This window comes from Oncorhynchus keta, unplaced genomic scaffold, assembly GCF_023373465.1.
Source record: "Oncorhynchus keta strain PuntledgeMale-10-30-2019 unplaced genomic scaffold, Oket_V2 Un_scaffold_1315_pilon_pilon, whole genome shotgun sequence".
In the NCBI taxonomy this organism is placed as follows: Eukaryota; Metazoa; Chordata; class Actinopteri; order Salmoniformes; family Salmonidae; genus Oncorhynchus; species Oncorhynchus keta.
In genome coordinates this window covers 603,898-625,000 of record NW_026290769.1, presented here as the reverse complement: position 1 = coordinate 625,000, position 21,103 = coordinate 603,898, and the positions used below count along the sequence as shown (strand labels likewise).

The following is a 21,103-nucleotide window of genomic DNA, read 5'->3' as shown; positions in this document are numbered from 1 at the left end:
GTGCGTGCATCAGTGTATATGTGTCTGTCTGTTCTCACCAGTAGGTCAGTCTGTTGCATGTCTTCAGGATGTAGAGGTCGTACATCTCTCTGTCTGTCCTTCAGCTGGGACACGTCACTGTCTACACTGCAATTCACCCCTGTCACCTGACATCACAAAGGTCACAGTTCAGAACCAGAGAGAAATGACAATAACTGTTTATTCCAACTGTAGTGGGAGAGGGTTAGTACTCACGTTGTAAGAGAAGACCTCAGTAACAGCCATGAAGACTCTGTCTCCAGCTGCTACAGAGGGCAGGCTCAGCCTCAACTCCAGGTTACTCACACTGTAACAGCCCAGGTTCTGCAGCTACACACAGAACACATTAGTCTGAGGTGTGTGTGTGTGTGTGTGTGTGTGTGTGTGTGTGTGTGTGTGTGTGTGTGTGTGTGTGTGTGTGTGTGTGTGTGTGTGTGTGTGTGTGTGTGTAAAGACAGTATGTATGGTTGTGTGTGTGATTGTGCAGTAAGGATATTAAGGAAACAGATATATTGTGTGTGCACTGCTTACCCTGAAGTGTGTGTAGAACTCTGGTCCTATTGCCTCTGATATGGTTCTGGTTGGGTGGACCTCATAACGGTTCAGATTGGAGTCACTACAAAGAAAGGTAGAGATACAGGGAATGAGAGAGAGAGAGAGACCGAGAGACCGAGAGAGAGATAGAGACTAACCTGGTGATGAAGAGGTCAGGTTCGTACTGAACCACAGTCTGGACTTGAACACTGTTGTCTCCCAACGTAGCCTCTCTCTCCACACTGTCACTATGGGAACCAGGAACACAGAGATGTATGTGACAGACACATGACAAGACAAACACACAGTACTTCTGTCTCTACTGGAGGCTGAATTTCAGGTTAATTTCTAGAAGCTCCCAATAGGAATCCCTTTACATTCCTCCATAGGATTATAATGAGTTACCTGGCAACTGTGAGTTTCATCTGGACTTTACTGAGCAGAGACGTACAGCTGAACTCAAACTCTAACATGAAGTTCACCTGAGAGAGAAGATAAGAGGTGGTGGGGATTGAGTTTTTGGTATCAGAACTACACTGAACAAATATATGAACGCACCATGAAACAATTTCTAAGATTTTTCCATTTGCCTCATGCAGTGAGACACATCTCCTTCACATAGAGTTGATCAGTCTGTTGATTGTGACCTGTGGAATGTTGTCCCACTCCTCTTCAATGGCTCTGCAAAGTTACTGGATATTGGAAGGAACTGGAACACGCTGTCGTACACGTCGACCCAGAGCATCCCAAACATGCTCAATAGGTGACATGTCTGATGAGTATGCAGGCCATGGAAGAACTGGGACATTTTCAGCTTCCAAGAATTGTGTAGAGATCCTTGCGACATGGAGCCGTGCATTATCATGCTGAAACATGAGGTGATGGTGGTGGATGGCAAGACAATGGGCCTCAGGATCTCGTCACAGTATCTCTGTGCATTCAAATTATCATCCATAAAATGCAATTGTATTTGTTGTCCGTAGATTATGCCTGCCCATACCATAACCCTACCCCCACTACGGGGCACTCTGTTCACAACGTTGACGTCAGCTAACCACTCACCCACCCGACGCCATATGTCTGACATCTGCCCGGTACAGCTAAAACTGGGATTCATCCATGAAGAGCACACTTCTCCAGCGTACCAGGAGCCATCGAAGGTGAGCATTTGCCCACTGACGTCGATTACAATGTCGAACTGCAATCAAGTCAAGACCCTGGTGAGGACGGCGAGCACACAAATGAGCTTCCCTGAGACGGTTTCTGACAGTTTGTGCAGAAATTCTTCAGTTGTGCAAACCCACAGTTTCATCAGCTGTCTGGGTAGCTGGTCTCAGACGATCCAGCAGGTGAAGAGGCCGGATGTGGAGGTCCTGAGCTGGTGTGGTTACACGTAGTCTGCGATTGTGAGGCTGGTTGGACATACTGCCAAATTCTCTAAAACGACGTTGGAGGCAGCTTATGGTAGAGAAATTAACATTCAATTATTTGGCAACAGCACTAGTGACATTCCTGCAGTCAGAATGCCAATTGCACGCTCCCTCAAAACCTGAGACATCTGTGGCATTGTGTTGTTTGACAAAACTGCACATTTTAGAGTTGCCTTTTATTGTCCCCAGCACAAGGTGCACCTGTGTAATGATCATGGCATTTAATCATCTTTTTGATATGCCACACCTGTCAGGTGGATGGATTATCTTGGCAAAGGAGAAATGCTCACTAACAGGGATGTAAACAACATTTGAGAAAAATAAGCTTTTTGTGCGTATGGAACATTTCTGGGATCTTTTATTTCAGCTCATGAAACATGGGACCAACACTTTACATGTTGTGTTTATATTTCTGTTCATTGTATTTGATGCCAGACAGACCTTGGAGTGGGAGCGGAACACAGGATAGCTGACATTACAGGAATGACTGTTGGAACTGAGAGATGTACACTCAATTTTCAACTGGGTATCCTCCTAGAGAGAGAGAAGGAGAGAGAGAAAGATAGGGATGGAGACATCGAAAGGGAGGGAGGAAGAGAGAGAAGGGGGAGGAGACAGAATAAAATTGTCAGGTTCATGTTGTAAATCTGTGTGTAGTGTGTGTGTGTGTGTGTGTGTGTGTGTGTGTGTGTGTGTGTGTGTGTGTGTGTGTGTGTGTGTGTGTGTGTGTGTGTGTGTGTGTGTGTGTGTGTGTGTGTGTGTGTGTGGTGTGTGTGTGTTTCGTACCCGTATACTGAGACTAGAGAAGTGGAGGTTGCGTGAGTAGTGCAGTGTCAGGCTGGTGTTGTAGGCGTTCTCCAGTCTGTTCTGCAGCTGGACTTCTACAGCCAGACGTCTGCGAGGGCTACGGATCACATAGGGCTGCTGTCTGCAGAGAGGAGTTACATTCAGACATTCATACAACTACTACACAACTTGACTTAGTAATTGTTTGGCTGATTGAGTGTTGACTGGACACAAAAAAGAGAGGAACATTTTTGATCAGGTGTGTGTGTGTGTGTCTATACGTGTGTGTGTCCATGCATGTGTGTGTGCACATGTGTTCATGTGTGTTTGTGTGTGTGAGATGTACCTTGTCCCAGAGATGTCCATATGAGCCTGCAGCACCAGATCAGTGACACACACATCATCCTCACCACAGTCTTTGAAGAACGCAATCTGGAGACATCAAGGTACAGTATTTGAAATGGAGGTGCCAGAGTAATACTGTAGATAACGTACAGTAACAGTACATTACATCATACAATTTGTCCAGGATGCTACGAGCACCCCACACACACCCCACACACTGACCGATCTCTTGAAGGTGGTGGGCCAGCCTTCGTCCAGCACTGGGCCGCTCTCTGTGTCGTTGATCTTAAAGCGCAGGGAGAAGCTGATTGGACGGATGTAGTCTGCTGTGTCCTATCACAGACGGAGACAAAGGGTTAGAGGTCAATATCATGTTTCAGGATGTAGATTGTGTGTGTCGGTCGGGGTGAAGGATGTGTGTTTTGGCATTGTGTGTGTCGGTCGGGGTGAAGGATGTGTGTTTTGGCATTGTGTGTGTCGGTCGGGGTGAAGGATGTGTGTTTTGGCATTGTGTGTGTCGGTCGGGGTGAAGGATGTGTGTTTTGGCATTGTGTGTGACATTTGGAAAGGCAGGTTGTGGCAGTAGCGTGTACATGTTGGTTGTGTGTTTGTGTCAGGGCATGTGTGTATGTTAGTTGTGTAGTGTGTGTGTATGTTAGTTGTGTAGTGTGTGCGTGTGTGTGTGTATATGCCATTTAGCAGAGGCTTTTATCCAAAGCGGCTTACAGTCATGTATGGTCGCTGTTTGGTCCTAGGAATTGAACCCACTATCCTGGCATTGCAAGTACCATACTAGATGAGCTCTGGTGTGTGTCATACTCACAAACACATGGAAGGGCAGGTTGTGGCAGACGGTCTGTCCTGTGTGAACTCTGACCCCCAGCTGTGTCTGTCTCTGGTTGCTGTCGTCAAACAACGCCCTCGCTGTCAACTTTCTCTCATCCAACATGGCCACCACCGACAGATCTGGGGAGGAGGGAGAAGGGGATGTTAGTGTTGATAACAAATCTATCAAATCTAACAGGCGGACTCCTTCCCTCTCGTTTCTCCCTCCCCCTTACTTTCTCCAGTCCCTGCCCCTCCCTCTCTCCCCTCCCTCTCCCTTACTCTCTGCAGTCCCTGCCCCTCCCTCTCTCCCCTCCCTCTCCCTTACCGAAGCTGGTGCTGTGAGTTCCAGGGGAACGGGACAGAGCCAGGAAGCAGGCTGTAGCGTTGAGACAGGCAGACTCCCTCCCTCCTCTCTGACACGTCTTCTGGATGACGTTGATGGAGTGGGGCTGGAAGGACAGACTCATGTTGATCTGGACTATACTACGAGAACTGGAGAGAGGGGAGGGAGAATTGATCATTCAATGATGACGATCATCATCACATTTTAAAAAAATACTCCACTGCCAAGTCTGACAATGTATCCCTCCCCTCCTCTTCATTCCTCCACCTCCCCTCATCCCTCCTTTCTTACCTGAGTAGTACAGCACTGCCCTGGGCCCCCACAGCCAGGTCTAACAGACCATCTCCATCCAGGTCTAATCTGGCACTCACACTGCGCCCAAAATACTGCAGAGAGGGGGACAGAGACGACCCTGCGATACGCTACAAGGAGAAGGAGAGGTGAGCAAGGAGGTGGAGAGATGAGAGTAGAGAAGTGGTGGAGAGAGACGTAGAACGAGGTCAATGGAAATACTATAGCTAAGAATGATATCACTTTAAAAACAAATCTTCACTTTTCTTTTCACAGAGATGGACTCCACCTATACTTCTGGTGACACTTCTTTCTTTACCTGTTTGTAGTTGTGGATGATGTGTATGTTTACCTGTTTGTAGTTGTGGATGATGTGTATGTATACCTGTTTGTAGTTGTGGATGATGTGTATGTATACCTGTTTGTAGTTGTGGATGATGTGTATGTCTACCTGTTTGTAGTTGTGGATGATGTGTATGTTTACCTGTTTGTAGTTGTGGATGATGTGTATGTCTACCTGTTTGTAGTTGTGGATGATGTGTATGTATACCTGTTTGTAGTTGTGGATGATGTGTATGTTTACCTGTTTGTAGTTGTGGATGATGTGTATGTATACCTGTTTGTAGTTGTGGATGATGTGTATGTTTACCTGTTTGTAGTTGTGGATGATGTGTATGTATACCTGTTTGTAGTTGTGGATGATGTGTATGTTTACCTGTTTGTAGTTGTGGATGATGTGTATGTCTACCTGTTTGTAGTTGTGGATGATGTGTATGTCTACCTGTTTGTAGTTGTGGATGATGTGTATGTCTACCTGTTTGTAGTTGTGGATGATGTGTATGTCTACCTGTTTGTAGTTGTGGATGATGTGTATGCCCTGGCCATGGTAGACGTATATGGCCCCATTGTGTCCGTCCTCTAGGGGTGCCCCCACCAGCAGGTCAGTGTACCCGTCATGGTTGAGGTCTGGGGCGGAGGCCAGGGCGTAGCCAAACCTAGCATCCTGGAACCTATCCTCTGCCTTCAGAGTACCGTTAGACACAAACACCTCCTCCTGAGAGGTAGAGGTAGAGAGAGAGAGAGAGAGAGAGAGAGAGAGAGAGAGAGAGAGAGAGAGAGAGAGAGAGAGAGAGAGAGAGAGAGAGAGAGAGAGAGAGAGGAGAGAGAGAGGGGAGAGAGAGAGAGAGAGAGAGAGAGAGAGAGAGAGAGAGAGAGAGGCAGAGTAGAGAGATAAAGACAGGCAGAGTAGAGAGAGATAAAGACAGGCAGAGTAGAGAGAGAGAGAGAGATACAGACAGGCAGTAGAGTGAGATAAAGACAGGCAGAGAGAGAGAGAGAGTGGAGAGAGATAAAGACAGGCAGAGTAGAGAGAGATAAAGACAGGCAGAGTAGAGAGAGAGAGTGGAGAGAGATAAAGACAGGCAGAGTAGGGAGAGATAAAGACAGGCAGAGTAGAGAGAGAGAGTGGAGAGAGATAAAGACAGGCAGAGTAGAGAGAGATAAAGACAGGCAGAGTAGAGAGAGAGAGTGGAGAGAGATAAAGACAGGCAGAGTAGAGAGAGAGAGTGGAGAGAGATAAAGACAGGCAGAGTAGAGAGAGAGAGTGGAGAGAGATAAAGACAGGCAGAGTAGAGAGAGAGAGTAGAGAGATATAAAGACAGGCAGAGCAGCTCCCAGCCATACCTCTTCTTATCCACTAATATCCTCAACCCTCAACCCCTTTCCCCTCCCTTAACTCTATCTCCCCCCTTCGCCCATCTCTCACCCCCCTCCCCCTCTTCCTGACACCAGCTCAGTCCCCTGTCTCACCCCACTGAGGGAGTAGATGTAGACTCTGCCTGCCTCCTTGTTGCCAGGGCCCAGGTACATGGGTGCTGCCACCAGCAGAACATCAGTAATGCCATCCTGGTCCACGTCCAACCCACACACCTCACTGCCATAGTACGACCCAATCTACAGACAGAGAGAGAGAGAGACAAAGACAGAGAGGAGAGAGAGAGAGAGAGAGAGAGAGAGAGAGAGAGAGAGAGAGAGACAGGAGAGAGAGGAGGAGAGAGAGAGGAGGGAGGGAGGGAGAGAGAGAGAGAGAGAGAGAGAGAGAGAGAGAGAGAGAGAGAGAGAGAGAGAGAGAGAGAGAGAGAGAGAGAGAGAGAGAGAGAGAGAGAGAGAGAGAGGAGAAAGAGAGAGAGACAGAGACGGAGAGAGAGAGGAGAGAGAGAGAGAGAGAGAGAGAGAGAGAGAGAGAAAGAGGGAGGTATGGTGGTGGTGAGGAGAAGGGGTGTGGGGGGTTGGGGTGAGTGAGAGTTTGATTGATAGATACATCCCATGAGGTATATACACACACACACTAGCTACCTGTTCTCCATTGAGGGCCTGTGCAATGTTGACATCTCCATTGTCGCTCAGTTCAAACAGAATGACCTTTCCTTTGTGTTTGAACCTGGGAGCTCCAGCCACATACAGCCTCCTCCAGTCTCCCACTATCACTGACGACACTGTGTAGCCTAAACACACACAAATACTTTAATTAGATCCACAAATTAAATAATACTTGCATCGGATTCAAATATCTCACAGGTCATACAGATGCCTGGAGACACATTAGGTATGGAAACAAAGATTATTGTGTAAATCCGTGATAAATGTAGTAGTATTATGTGTAAAACAGTGATACGTTTAGTAGTATTATGTGTAAAACAGTGATACATTTAGTAGTATTATGTGTAAAACAGTGATACGTTTAGTAGTATTATGTGTAAAACAGTGATACGTTTAGTAGTATTATGTGTAAAACAGTGATACGTTTAGTAGTATTATGTGTAAAACAGTGATAAGTTTAGTAGTATTATGTGTAAAACAGTGATACATTTAGTAGTATTATGTGTAAAACAGTGATAGGTTTAGTAGTATTATGTGTAAAACAGTGATACATTTAGTAGTATTATGTGTAAAACAGTGATACGTTTAGTAGTATTATGTGTAAAACAGTGATACGTTTAGTAGTATTATGTGTAAAACAGTGATAGGTTTAGTAGTATTATGTGTAAAACAGTGATACATTTAGTAGTATTATGTGTAAAATAGTGATACGTTTAGTAGTATTATGTGTAAAACAGTGATAAGTTGAGTAGTATTATGTGTAAAACAGTGATACGTTTAGTAGTATTATGTGTAAAACAGTGATACGTTTAGTAGTATTATGTGTAAAACAGTGATACGTTTAGTAGTATTATGTGTAAAACAGTGATACGTTTAGTAGTATTATGTGTAAAACAGTGATAGGTTTAGTAGTATTATGTGTAAAACAGTGATACATTTAGTAGTATTATGTGTAAAACAGTGATACATTTAGTAGTATTATGTGTAAAACAGTGATACATTTAGTAGTATTATGTGTAAAACAGTGATACGTTTAGTAGTATTATGTGTAAAACAGTGATACATTTAGTAGTATTATGTGTAAAACAGTGATACATTTAGTAGTATTATGTGTAAAACAGTGATACATTTAGTAGTATTATGTGTAAAACAGTGATAAGTTGAGTAGTATTATGTGTAAAACGGTGTAATGTAAAGTGTACATAGTGTAATGTAAGTAAGTTAAGTCACCCAGATAGGCAGCATGGTTCTTGAGCTCCTGGGGGAACTCTGACTCAAAGGCCTCTCTGGTGGGCATGATGCGGCCCTTAGTGCCCTCCTTCAGCACCCCTCCGTCCCAGTCATACGCCCCCACCATCCCAAACAGGATGCCATCCTGAAACACACGCATGGGAGAGGGGGGATAAACATACAGTACAATGACAGATCAGAAATTCAAGACAATGACATGACGCGCGCGCTCGCCCTGCACACTACGCACACACACACATGGTGGACTCACATCGAGAACGTGTGTGGAGAAGCCAATCTGGGACATCTCAAACTTGAAGGAGCTCTCGTTGTACCCCAGCGTCCCTGTGACAAAACAGAAACATCAAAACAACGTTTAACAAACCTTTCTAGCACATTTTCTGTAGTATCCAACACAAAAATCTAGTTGAGCAGATCTCTCTGCTATTATTTTGTGTCATGTCCTTCAAAAATTATTTTATTAAAATCATGAGTCTCACCCTCTCATGTTTCTGTGCCCAACCACATATCTGTGTAGTGTGGGGGTTCAGTGACTGAGTGAGGGGCTAATGGGACCTCTGCTGAGGTGAAAGCGGAACAGGTTTACCCTAACCCTAACTCTCAAAGGAAGTTGAGTTGAATGTTTGGTTAATGTTTGTTCTGCCAGTGCCAGGTGGCTGACACATGAATACCGTGATGGGACTAAACATGGCATCCTGTGCTGCCCACAGGATGCCATGTTTAGTCCCATCACAGTATTCAGGTGTCAGAGTGGGCAGCACAGGATGCCACGTTTAGTCCCATCACGGTATTCATGTGTCAGAGTGGGCAGCACAGGATGCCACGTTTAGTCCCATCACAGTATTCAGGTGTCAGAGTGGGCAGCACAGGATGCCACGTTTAGTCCCATCACGGTATTCATGTGTCAGAGTGGGCAGCACAGGATGCCACGTTTAGTCCCATCACGGTATTCATGTGTCAGAGTGGGCAGCACAGGATGCCACGTTTAGTCCCATCACGGTATTCAGGTGTCAGAGTGGGCAGCACAGGATGTCACGTTTGGTCCCATCACGGTATTCATGAGACTGGTGCCCACTCTGACACATGAATACATTCCCCTCCCCAATCTGCCACTATCTAGATGCCACAGGTTAGTGCCCTCTCTCTCCCTCCTCACTCAAGAACCCAGCTGGTATATAGAATCTACCTCCCTCATCCTCCTCTCATATCCTCCACTCCCTTCCTCCCTCGCTCCCTACAGACTTCAGGGTGGCATAATTTCCTCCCTTGTTCCTGTAAGTGTTGTGATAGCTGCTCGCGCCCTTCTTTCCTTTTCAAGGTAGTGGCATCTATCCATCCCTTCCTCTTTCATTCCGTCTGGGATTAAATGTGGCACCATTCCCCCTTTTTTACCTCTTCCTCAATTGAAAGAGAGTAACATCCCTCTCTCTTCTAACTTTCTCCCTGGCTAAATAAGAAAGCAGTCCCTCCCTGTCTCCAGAACACAGACATCCTTTCCCCTCCTGTCTCTTTCCAGCACTTTCACCTCCCTCCCTCCCCCTTCCTCTTCCTCTCTCCGTCTCACCCTCTAGAGTGAAGATGCGGTCTCCTAGTGCATCTACGATGTCGTTGAGCGCCGCCTCGTCAGTCACGTTGAAGAAGTATTTGTCGTCAGGGTCGCTGGCAATGTACTTGATCTCACTGATAAACGTCTCTGGGTCCTGCTGCCTGCGGATGTAGTGACCCAATACCTGGAGGGAGAGAGAAAGGGATGAGGAAAGAGAGGGGGAGAGATAAAGGGGGAGGGAGAGAGAGGGGGAACAGAGAAAGGGACGAGGAAAGAGAGGGGGGGAGAGAGGGAAAGAGAGAGGAAGAGAGAGGGGGAACAGAGAAAGGGATGAGGAAAGAGAGGGGGGAGAGATAAAGGGGGGGGGGGATGAGAAAAGAGAGGGGGAGAGATAAAGGGGGAGGGAGAGAGAAAGGGATGAGGAAAGCGAGGGGGGAGAGATAAAGGGCGAGGGAGAGGGATGAGGAAAGAGAGGGGGAAGAGAGAAAGTGGGAGGGAGAAAGGGAAAGAGAGGGGAAGAGAGAAAGGGGGAGGGAGAAAGGGGGAGGGAGAGAGGGAAAGAGAGAGGAAGAGAGAGGGGGAAGAGAGAAAGGGGGAGGGAGAGAGGGAAAGAGAGAGGAAGAGAGAAAGGGGAGGGAGAAAGGGGTTAAAGTGAAGGGTAGAAAAACAAAAGGGAGAGAAAGAAGGGGTTAAATGTAAGGGACAGAAAAAGTGAAAGGTAGAGCGAGAGATATTCTCTACGTAATCCGCCATGTTTCACAGGGACAGAGAACATTTATATAGAGGGAGAGATATTACTGAGTCAGGACAATCTGAGAGAACAGAGAGAGAGCTGCCAACACCAACCCCGTACAGTACAGTAGAGGTCATAACCTGAATCAAGTACAACCACAAAGAGACAACCCTTAAAAGACAAAAACAGATACTGTCCATAGGGTTCTACCTAAGGGGCTGTCTAAAAATGGAGTCAGCTAAAATGTTTGGGAAATACTGCTTTAGCAAACCGTGAAATTAAAGAATTGGTCCAGACAGGGGGAGAGAGATGACTGGTGTGGTAGGGCTCTCTAGTGTGAGGAGGCTATAGTAACAGCTACAGTTACTAGTCTGTAATACAGAATAGCCTAAACACTGCAGTAAGGAGCACATTCCTCCCCAGAAACCCAATCCCAACAATCCTTCCCTGTCACTCTGGCTGCCATCTTAAATAAGGAAATTCTCTGTTTTCAAAGGGGAGGGAGGGAAGGAGGGATGGATGGAGGAATGGAGGGGGAGATATGGAGGAAGGGAGGGAGGGAGAGAGAGAAGGAGGGAAGGAGGGATGGATGGAGGAATGGAGGGGGGAGAGATGGAGGAAGGGAGGGAGGGAGAGAGAGAAGGAAGGAGGAAGGGAGGGAGGGAGAGAGGGAAGGAGGAAGGGAGGGAGAGAGGGAAGGAGGGAAGGAGGGAGGGATGGATGGATGGATGGATGAAGGGAGGGAGGGAGGGAGGGAGGGAGGAAGGAAGGAAGGAAGGAAGGAAGGAAGGAAGGAAGGAAGGAAGGAAGGAAGGAAGGAAGGAAGGAAGGAAGGAAGGAAGGAAGGAAGGAAGGAAGGAAGGAAGGAAGGGCTGGCGGGAGGGAGGGTTTAATGTGAAGGAATCCTACACTATAAATGTATACATGAAGATCTTATAGAAGCAGAGAAATTCCGTTGGTCTTGCCAGCTGCTGCTGGTTTGTCCTCAGAGTCACGAACGGAGAGGGAGGACAGAAATACAGACAGCGGGAGGTAGCTTGTTAAGTATTCAAAACATACAGTGAAGTTATACTGCAAATGTATATGCACATATATGCACAACAAACTCGCAAACAGACAAACACACCCCATTTGACCCCTCTCCTTGTTGACTGTAAATTCTGTGTGAGTCAGCAGGCAGGCAGGCTGATGTATAAACCACGACTCAGGCTGTTATTTTAGAGAGCTTGCTTCTCTGCTCTCCCCAAAGGGCTGTTTTCTGTCCTACACACACTGGCAGCAGGACAGAGAGCAACAACATCAAAACATTGCAGCCGTCACAGTGAAACCACGTTTCAGCATCAAGACCCTGGAGATTCTCTCTCTCTCTCTCTCTCTCTCTCTCTCTCTCTCTCTCTCTCTCTCTCTCTCTCTCTCTCTCTCTCTCTCTCTCTCTCTCTCTCTCTCTCTCTCTCTCTCTCTCTCTCTCTCTCTCTCTCTCTCTCTCTCTCTCTCTCTCTCTCTCTCTCTCTCTCTCTCTCTCTCTCTCTCTCTCTCTCATCAAGACCCTGGAGATCTCTCTCTCTCTCTCTCTCTCTCTCTCTCTCTCTCTCTCTCTCTCTCTCTCTCTCTCTCTCTCTCTCTCTCTCTCTCTCTCTCTCTCTCTCTCTCTCTCTCTCTCTCTCTCTCTCTCTCTCTCTCTCTCTCTCTCTCTCTCTCTCTCTCTCTCTCTCTTTCTCACTCTCTCTTCAAATCAATTTAATTTAAGGGGTTTTATTGGTATATGTTTACAGAGAAAATAAATAAACATAAATATGGGTTGTATTTACAATGGTGCTTGTTTTTCACTGGTTGCCCTTTTTTTTGTCAACAGGTCACAAATCTTGCTACTGTGATGGTACACTGGTATTTCACCAAACATATATGGGAGTTTGTCTAAATGCTATGCTCACTGAGTCTGGACATAGTCAAAGCTTTCCTTAAGTTTGGGTCAGTCACAGTGGTCAGGTATTCTGCCACTGTGTACTCAAATAGCATTCGAGTTAGCTCTGTTTTTTTGTAAATTCTTTCCAATGTGTAAAGTAATAATAAAGTAATATTTTTTTTTGTTTTCTCATGATTTGGTTGGGTCTAATTGTGTTGCTGTCCTGGGGCTCTGTGGGGTGTGTTTGTGTTTCTGAACAGAGCCCCAGGACCAGCTTGCTTAGGGGACTCTTCTCCAGGTTCATCTCTCTGTAGGTGATGGTTTTGTTATCGATGGTTTGGGAATCGCTTCCTTTTAGGTGGTTGTTGAATTTAACGGCTCTTTTCTGGATTTTGATAATTAGTGTGTAATTCTGCTCTGCATGCATTATTTGGTGTTTTAGGTTGTACACAAAATATATTTTGCAGAACTCTGCATGCAGAGTCTCAATTTGGTGTTTGTCCCATTTTGTGAATTCTTGGTTGGTGACCGGCGCCCAGAACTCACAACCATAAAGGGCAATGGGTCCTGTAACTGATTCAAGTATTTTTAGCCAGATCTAAATTAGTATGTTACATTTTATGTTCCTTTTGATGACATAGAAGGCCCTTCTTGCCTTGTCTCTCAGATTGTTCACAGCTTTGTGGAAGTCCCCCCATTTCCCCCTCTCTGTCCTTCTCCTACCTCTCTCTATCAACATCTCTCTCTCTCTATCAACATCTCTCTCTCTCTATCAACATCTCTCTCTCTCTATCAACATCTCTCTCTCTCTATCAACATCTCTCTCTCTCTATCAACATCTCTCTCTCTCTCTCTCTCTCTCTCTCAACATCTCTCTCTCTCAACATCTCTCTCTCTCTCTATCAACATCTCTCTCTCTCTCTCTCTCTCTCTCTCTCTCTCTCTCTCTCTCTCTCTCGTCTCTCTCTCTCTCTCTCTCTCTCTCTCTCTCTCTCTCTCTCTCTCTCTCTCTCTCTCTCTCTCTCTCTCTCTCTCTCTCTCTCTCTCTCTCTCTCTCTCTCTCTCTCTCTCTCTCTCTCTCTCTCTCTCTCTCTCTCTCTCTCTCTCTCTCTCTCTCTCTCTCTCTCTCTCTCTCTCTCTCTCTCTCTCTCTCTCTCTCTCTCTCTCTCTCTCTCTCTTCAATGGGCTTTATTGTCATGGGAAACATATGTTAACATTGCCAAAGCAAGTGAGGTAGATAATATACAAAAGTGAAATAAACAATAAAAATGAACAGTAAACATTACACATACAGAAGTTTCAAAACAATAAAAACATTACAAATGTCATATTATATATACAGTGTTGTAACAATGTACAAATGGTTGCCCTTTTCTTGTGGCAACAGGTCACAGTGTTCATATTGTGGTTCCTCTGGTGACAGTGGCCCTGCAGGTCCCAGTGTTCATATTGTGGTTCCTCTGGCGACAGTGGCCCTGCAGGTCACAGTGTTTATATTGTGGTTCCTCTGGTGACAGTGGCTCTGCAGGTCACAGTGTTTATATTGTGGTTCCTCTGGTGACAGTGGCCCTGCAGGTCACAGTGTTTATATTGTGGTTCCTCTGGTGACAGTGGCTCTGCAGGTCCCAGTGTTTATATTGTAGTTCCTCTGGTGACAGTGGCCCTGCAGGTCCCAGTGTTTATATTGTGGTTCCTCTGGTGACAGTGGCTCTGCAGGTCCCAGTGTTTATATTGTGGTTCCTCTGGTGACTGTGGCTCTGCAGGTCCCAGTATTTATATTGTGGTTCCTCTCGTGACTGTGGCTCTGCAGGTCCCAGTGTTTATAATGTGGTTCCTCTGGTGACTGTGGCTCTGCAGGTCCCAGTGTTTATATTGTAGTTCCTCTGGTGACAGTGGCCCTGCAGGTCCCAGTGTTTATATTGTGGGCTGGGGAAGAGTCTCCGACTGCTCAGCCACTGGAGTCTGTTCCACCACATCACCAAAACCACATCACTCGAGACACTGATGGTGTGTGTGCATGTGTGTGTCTGTGTGTGTGTGTGTTAGGGGGGTGGGGTGGGGCAGGAAGACACAACTGTTGTTACCCACTGGGTTATTTTAAGGAGCCAGAGGGGTTCAGTTAGTGATTTGCTGGGGCTATTTTAAAAACCACAGGCATTATTTCAGGCCAGTTTGAGGCTGAATGGGCAGGATGGCTAGCTCTCACGTTATGCAGGGTATGTGAGGTGGTATGGTGGAAAAGCTGTTTCAATACAGCTATTTCAGGAGTAGGGTTGGTTGGTGAGACTGTCTACCATGTTGGTTAGTGAGTTTTGTGGTGTAGCAGGCATGCCGCATTCATGTGCTCTATGAAACAGTGTGTGTGTGTGTGTGCATGCGTCTCTGTGAGAGCCAAAAAGGTTCTACCTATATATGAATCTGTGGCTATGTACTGGGAGGCTGGGAGACTGGTTGCGTGTGAGTGTGTGAGTGGGGTAGTTTGTGAGTGGGTGTGTGAGCTAACTCATCTGACTTAATTGCCTAAGTCTGAGGATCAAAGCCAGCATGCTGCCAGTCTAGTAAACTTTACTGACAAACAATGCTATATGGGTCATTGTGTGTGTGTGTGTGTGTGTGTGTGTGTGTGTGTGTGTGTGTGTGTGTGTGTGTGTGTGTGTGTGTGTGTGTGTGTGTGTGTGTGTGTGTGTGTGTGTGTGTGTGTGTACTCACAGCGATGGCATATCTGGTGATGTTTCTCTTCTCACACTCCTCCAGAGCGTCCGGTAGCTCCTCCCCATCATGTGACTCTCCGTCCGTCACCACGATCATGACCTTGGTGGCCCCCTCCCTCGCCCCCCGCTCAGGGCTGAATGCCTCCGTACTGGACAAAGACAGATATAAAGAACTTTAGGTAAATATCACAGTGCTGTTGTCAGCATGTTAAAACAGCACATACTGGTTCAAGACCCAAACTGCTTACATGTACATTCTCTTTTCGTTGCCCTGAACCAAACCACAATAAAACACAAATATTGTTCTAGAGTTGGATCTGAAACATCATGGCCTGAAGTAGAGTATCTCGTGACAAGCTGTAGACCACACTATTTGCCAAGAGAGTTTTCATCTATTTTTTTCGTGGCTGTTTATTTACCACCACAGACAGATGCTGGCACTAAGACCTCACTCAGTCAGCTGTATCAGGAAATAAGCAAACAGGAAACCGCTCACCCAGAGGCAGCGGTCCTAGTGGCCTGGGACTTTTATGCAGGAAAACTTAAATCCATTTGACCTCATTTCTATCAGCATGTAAAATGCGCAACCAGAGGGGAAAAAATTCTAGATCACCTTTATTCCTCCACACACAGAGACGCGTACAAAGCTCTCACGTCTGTAGCCATGAAGTGCTTTGAAAGGCTGGTCATGGCTCACATTAACATCATTATCCCAGAAACCCTCCCTCTACAACTGGATCCTGGACTTCCTGACGGGCCGCCCCCAGGTGGTGAGGGTAGGTAGCAACACATCTGCCACGCTGATCCTCAACACTGGAGTCCCTCAGGGGTGCATGCTCAGTCCCCACCTGTACACCCTGTTCACCTACGACTGCATGGCCAGGCACAACTCCAACACCATCATTAAGTTTGCAGACGACACAACAGTGGTAGGCCTAGTGACCAACAATGGTGAGACAGCCTATAGGGAGGAGGTCAGCGACCTAGCCGGGTGGTGCCAGAATAACAACCTATCCCTCAACGTAATCAAGACAAAGGAGATGATTGTGGACTACAGGAAAAGGATGGCCGAGCAGGCCCCCATTCTTATCGACGGGGCTGTAAATCAAAATCAAATCAAATTTTATTAGTGTCATGATGTTGGCCTCTTTGGGTATAGCAAGCCCCATCCCCCTCTCCCTGCAGAAAGGGGGGAAATTCTGCTAGCTATGGAACTGCACTTGAAAACTGAACAATTAAATGTAATTGCAAAAACGTATGACGATGAACAAGCAAGCACAAGCTCTTCAACAAAATCGTCTCCTACAGGAACAAAATCATATGCTACAGGAATAACTTGATTTAGCCTAAACTAAATACAATGATGTTCACGCCAAACTAGATCAATCTGAAGAGTAATCTACAAACAGGAGCGCTCAACTTGATAACATGCAGGCAGTTTTGTCGAACGTTACTCAGAGTAACACGGTTCTACTCAAAACGCAGAAGACCAAAGAAGATCAGTTAATGAACACAATGACAAAGTTGGATGGCAAATCAGCAGAACTCATTCAGGTCGCTGACCAAATAAATGATGAGAGAACTCAGGTGATGAAGATGGAAATATTGATTTCTAAGCAAGTGGAGAAAATCTCATCACTGAATATCTCGCTCCGTACTCAAGACCTCTATCTGCAAGCCATGACAGATAAGTTTGAGCCCGGAAGGAGCAAGTGTGACACTCACGTGTCCAAAATCAGTACTCTTAGCACTCAAGTGGACTCTGCAATGCAGCAGAATACCACCCTTAGGTACCATCTGGAGGAAGTCCAGAATGGTCACGCTCTACAGCGTGACTACGAATCCAAGCCCTGTACTCACAGGAGCCCTGTACTCACAGGAGTATGATGATAGGTTTCAGACATTGCCTCCCTCATGTGCCCCTCAGTCTTCTCCTCTTGGCCATTCGGCACTGAGTAATATTGCACCTCTTGGCCAACAAACGACAAGGTTTGGCTTCTACTCTTGGCCTTTCGGCCCCAATCTCTCCACAGGATGAAGCCAACTCTTTCCGCCCACTTGGCGCAGAATACCTTGACAAACTCATCAATAATTTCCCCACCTTTGACCCCGTTCCAGGTCAGCCAAGCGATACTGAGACGTTCCTAGCTGACATAGAGGACGCGTTGGATGGCTACCCGAATGCTACAGGTTCTGACAGGGTTTACCTGTTGAAGCGAACGTCGAATAGACACGTGACAAGGTTAATTCGTCTACACCAGCAACACGTGATAAATGACTACGCTAAACTTTTTTTTAAACTTTTTTTTTATTTCACCTTTATTTAACCAGGTAGGCTAGTTGAGAACAAGTTCTCATTTGCAACTGCGACCTGGCCAAGATAAAGCATAGCAGTGTGAACAGACAACACAGAGTTACACATGGAGTAAACAATTAACAAGTCAATAACACAGTAGAAAAAAAGGGGAGTCTATATACAATGTGTGCAAAAGGCATGAGGTAGGCGAATAATTACAATTTTGCAGATTAGCACTGGAGTGATAAATGATCAGATGGTCATGTACAGGTAGAGATATTGGTGTGCAAAAGAGCAGAAAAGTAAATAAATAAAAACAGTATAAAAACAGTATGGGAATGAGGTAGGTGAAAATGGGTGGGCTATTTACCAATAGACTATGTATAGCAGCAGCGATCGAAATTAGAATTCAGTGGTTCTGCGACTCGCAAACACGATGGCTTACTGGCTAACACCATCAAACAAGCTCGGAACGAACACCCACAAGCTTACTATCGTAGGCTTTGTTCAGCTTACTTTGGCCTACTCACTGAAACAGGCATGGAAGACCTGTTACCTTTTAAACAAATGTTCCTATCGAACTTCATTACCTACTTGGGCCCTGCCGCCCACGTTGGCTTGCCTATCTTACAACTCAGAGAGCTTGCAAGCACAGCTTTTGAGGTATCAAAAGTTCACAACGCTAAGAGCCCTGGCCACTCGGTTTTGAAGTTTGACCACGGGCACTCACTCTAGTTAGAGGGTGCATTATCAGGTATTGGAGCGTTGAGAGATGACGCACAACAACAGTTTCTACCACGAAACCATGATTACAATAACCTCTGCGGTCGAATTAACTGTAAAGTACGTCGCCATCAACATGACTACCGCTACAATCGACCTGTTCGCTACGTTCCTGCACCCAACCCCCAAAAAGTGTCAGAGCACCAGGGTAACAAAGGACGATGCAAACGTAGACCAATGTTCTTCAGAAGTTCCTCTACGGGAAGAACTAAAGCGAGAACAATTTGAGAAAAGGGTAAAAGATAAGTCACAAGGACTAGACAGGGAATTACCGGACACCAGGTCCGCAGGAATTAACACCTATAGCAAGGACGTTAAAATTAAAAATTTTCCCGCTCTCACTCGAGACCCTATCCAGGGCCCACTTGATCAAGAAACAATCCCCCGGGTTTTGTCTATAGACTCTGATACAAAGGTTGCGAAGAAAAAGGTCAAACGCTTCGTTAAAGCCAAGCCCACTCAAAATCGGAAAAGTCTATCTGCTTCCACCGTGAACAGAAATGACACATCACGTCGTTGCGAACGACCACTACACTTTGTGGGGAATATGTCCACTAACCACAAATCTAAAGGGCAATACCTGGAAACAGTCCTGGAGGACTGCTTAACTTGTCATGAGCTAATTGATTCGGGTGCGACAATATCACTCATCTCTCAAACATTGTTTGATAATCTCAAAATGGCTTTGAAGCCAACTAAACGTTGGTTAAAAGTGGAACGATGCGACACTACACTTCGAGGGGTCACTCGGACTACCTCGCCTCTCACATTGAGAGTCATGCTGAAATTACACTTCAAGGACGTATTGCTTGTTCACCCTGTGTATGAAACTGTAACCCTGCTACTTGGAGCAGACTTTATGGATCGGTTACTCCCATTGATGGATTGGAAAACCAACCAGTTATGGTCACACTGACCACACTGTTCACCCCTAACGCTAGCTGCAACGCAGTCATTCACGAGGGGTATCTGTCGAAAGCACCCCTTGGGAAAAAGATGTTTAAAAACCTCTTGGGGCAGAATCCGATCCAAGGAGATATTACGATATCTCGACACATTCCATGACCATTCTTCTCATGGTTTCGAGCCAGCTGTTTCTGCGAATACGCAACTTCCCTCCTCCTTGCAGTCGTGCAATACGGTAGTTGAGATTAACTCCTCTTGCCCTTCGGACACTTCCGCAAGCACTGCGGCCAGTTTGCCAGTTTGTTTTGCCTGTTTAAACCTACCAGCATTGTCCCTTGCTCCTGTTTTTGCTATAGTCCCTGTTTTCTAGTTTCCCGGTTTCAACCTTTCCTGCCTGACCTAACCCTGAGCCCGCCTGCTGTCCTGTACCTTTGCCTCTACTCTGGATTACTGACCTCTGGCTGACCTGACCCTGAGCCCGCCTGCCGTCCTGTACCTTTGCCTCTACTCTGGATTACTGACCTCTGGCTGACCTGACACTGAGCCCGCCTGCTGTCCTGTACCTTACATCCTCTCTGGATTACTGACCTCTGGCTGACCTGACCCTGAGCCCGCCTGCCGTCCTGTACCTTTGCCTCTACTCTGGATTACTGACCTCTGGCTGACCTGACCCTGAGCCCGCCTGCTGTCCTGTACCGTACACCCTCTCTGGCTGACCTGACCCTGAGCCCGCCTGCCGTCCTGTACCTTTGCCTCTACTCTGGATTACTGACCTCTGGCTGACCTGACCCTGAGCCCGCCTGCTGTCCTGTACCTTAGACCCTCTCTGGATTACTGACCTCTGGCTGACCTGACCCTGAGCCCGCCTGCTGTCCTGTACCTTAGACCCTCTCTGGATTACTGACCTCTGGCTGACCTGACCCTGAGCCCGCCTGCCGTCCTGTACCTTTGCCTCTACTCTGGATTACTGACCTCTGGCTGACCTGATCCTGAGCCCGCCTGCTGTCCTGTACCTTTGCCTCTACTCTGGATTACTGACCTCTGGCTGACCTGACCCTGAGCCCGCCTGCTGTCCTGTACCTTACACCCTCTCTGGATTACTGACCTCTGGCTGACCTGACCCTGAGCCCACCCGCCTGCTGTCCTGTACCTTACACCCTCTCTGGATTACTGACCTCTGGCTGACCTGACCCTGAGCCCGCCTGCTGTCCTGTACCTTAGACCCTCTCTGGATTACTGACCTCTGGCTGACCTGACCCTGAGCCCGCCTGCCGTCCTGTACCTTTGCCTCTACTCTGGATTACTGACCTCTGGCTGACCTGATCCTGAGCCCGCCTGCTGTCCTGTACCTTTGCCTCTACTCTGGATTACTGACCTCTGGCTGACCTGACCCTGAGCCCGCTTGCTGTCCTGTACCGTACACCCTCTCTGGCTGACCTGACCCTGAGCCCGCCTGCCGTCCTGTACCTTTGCCTCTACTCTGGATTACTGACCTCTGGCTGACCTGACCCTGAGCCCGCCTGCTGTCCTGTACCTTACACCCTCTCTGTATTATTGACCCCTGCCTGCCTTGACCTGTCGTTTGCCTGCCCCTGTTGAAAGAATAAACTTTTGTTTCTTCAACACTGTCTGCACCTGGGTCATACCTTGAAACATGATAAGATGAGAGATGAGAGAACAAGTGAGTGAGCAGAAAAGACAGAACAGAGAAAGAGAGGAGCAAGGAATGTGGGTACAAAAGGAAGACAGAAAGGTAGAGAAGAAAAAGAGAAAGGGAGGATAGAGGAGAGGAAGAGAGGGAGGGAGAGGATAGAGGAGAGAAAGAGAGGGAGGATAGAGGAGAGAAAGAGAGGGAGAGGGGGATAGAGGAGAGAAAGAGAGGGAGGATAGAGGAGACAAAGAGAGGGAGAGGGGGGATAGAGGGGAGAAAGAGAGGGAGGGAGAGGATAGATGAGAGAAAGAGAGGGAGGATAGAGGAGAGAAAGAGAGGGAGGGAGAGGATAGATGAGAGAAAGAGAGG

General features: G+C 46.8%; 1 protein-coding gene across 4 annotated transcripts in view; it reads right to left on the bottom strand.

Annotated features, from left to right (window-relative positions):
* The window catches only part of itga10 (integrin, alpha 10), a 62,818-nt gene that overhangs the window by 6,739 nt on the left and 34,976 nt on the right, over nt 1-21,103 (bottom strand). For all 4 annotated transcript variants that reach the window (XM_052513541.1, XM_052513540.1, XM_052513542.1 and 1 more), the window contains exons 8-26: nt 15,097-15,247; nt 9,770-9,935; nt 8,456-8,529; nt 8,185-8,329; nt 6,931-7,079; nt 6,385-6,528; nt 5,423-5,629; nt 4,576-4,706; nt 4,267-4,433; nt 3,937-4,079; nt 3,336-3,446; nt 3,115-3,200; nt 2,769-2,910; nt 2,424-2,516; nt 958-1,034; nt 711-800; nt 550-634; nt 235-348; nt 39-146 (exon numbers count right to left, since the gene is read on the bottom strand). In XM_052513541.1, coding sequence (XP_052369501.1) covers nt 39-146; nt 235-348; nt 550-634; nt 711-800; nt 958-1,034; nt 2,424-2,516; nt 2,769-2,910; nt 3,115-3,200; nt 3,336-3,446; nt 3,937-4,079; nt 4,267-4,433; nt 4,576-4,706; nt 5,423-5,629; nt 6,385-6,528; nt 6,931-7,079; nt 8,185-8,329; nt 8,456-8,529; nt 9,770-9,935; nt 15,097-15,247 — 2,383 coding nt within the window. The remainder of the gene's footprint in view (nt 1-38; nt 147-234; nt 349-549; nt 635-710; nt 801-957; nt 1,035-2,423; nt 2,517-2,768; nt 2,911-3,114; nt 3,201-3,335; nt 3,447-3,936; nt 4,080-4,266; nt 4,434-4,575; nt 4,707-5,422; nt 5,630-6,384; nt 6,529-6,930; nt 7,080-8,184; nt 8,330-8,455; nt 8,530-9,769; nt 9,936-15,096; nt 15,248-21,103) is intronic.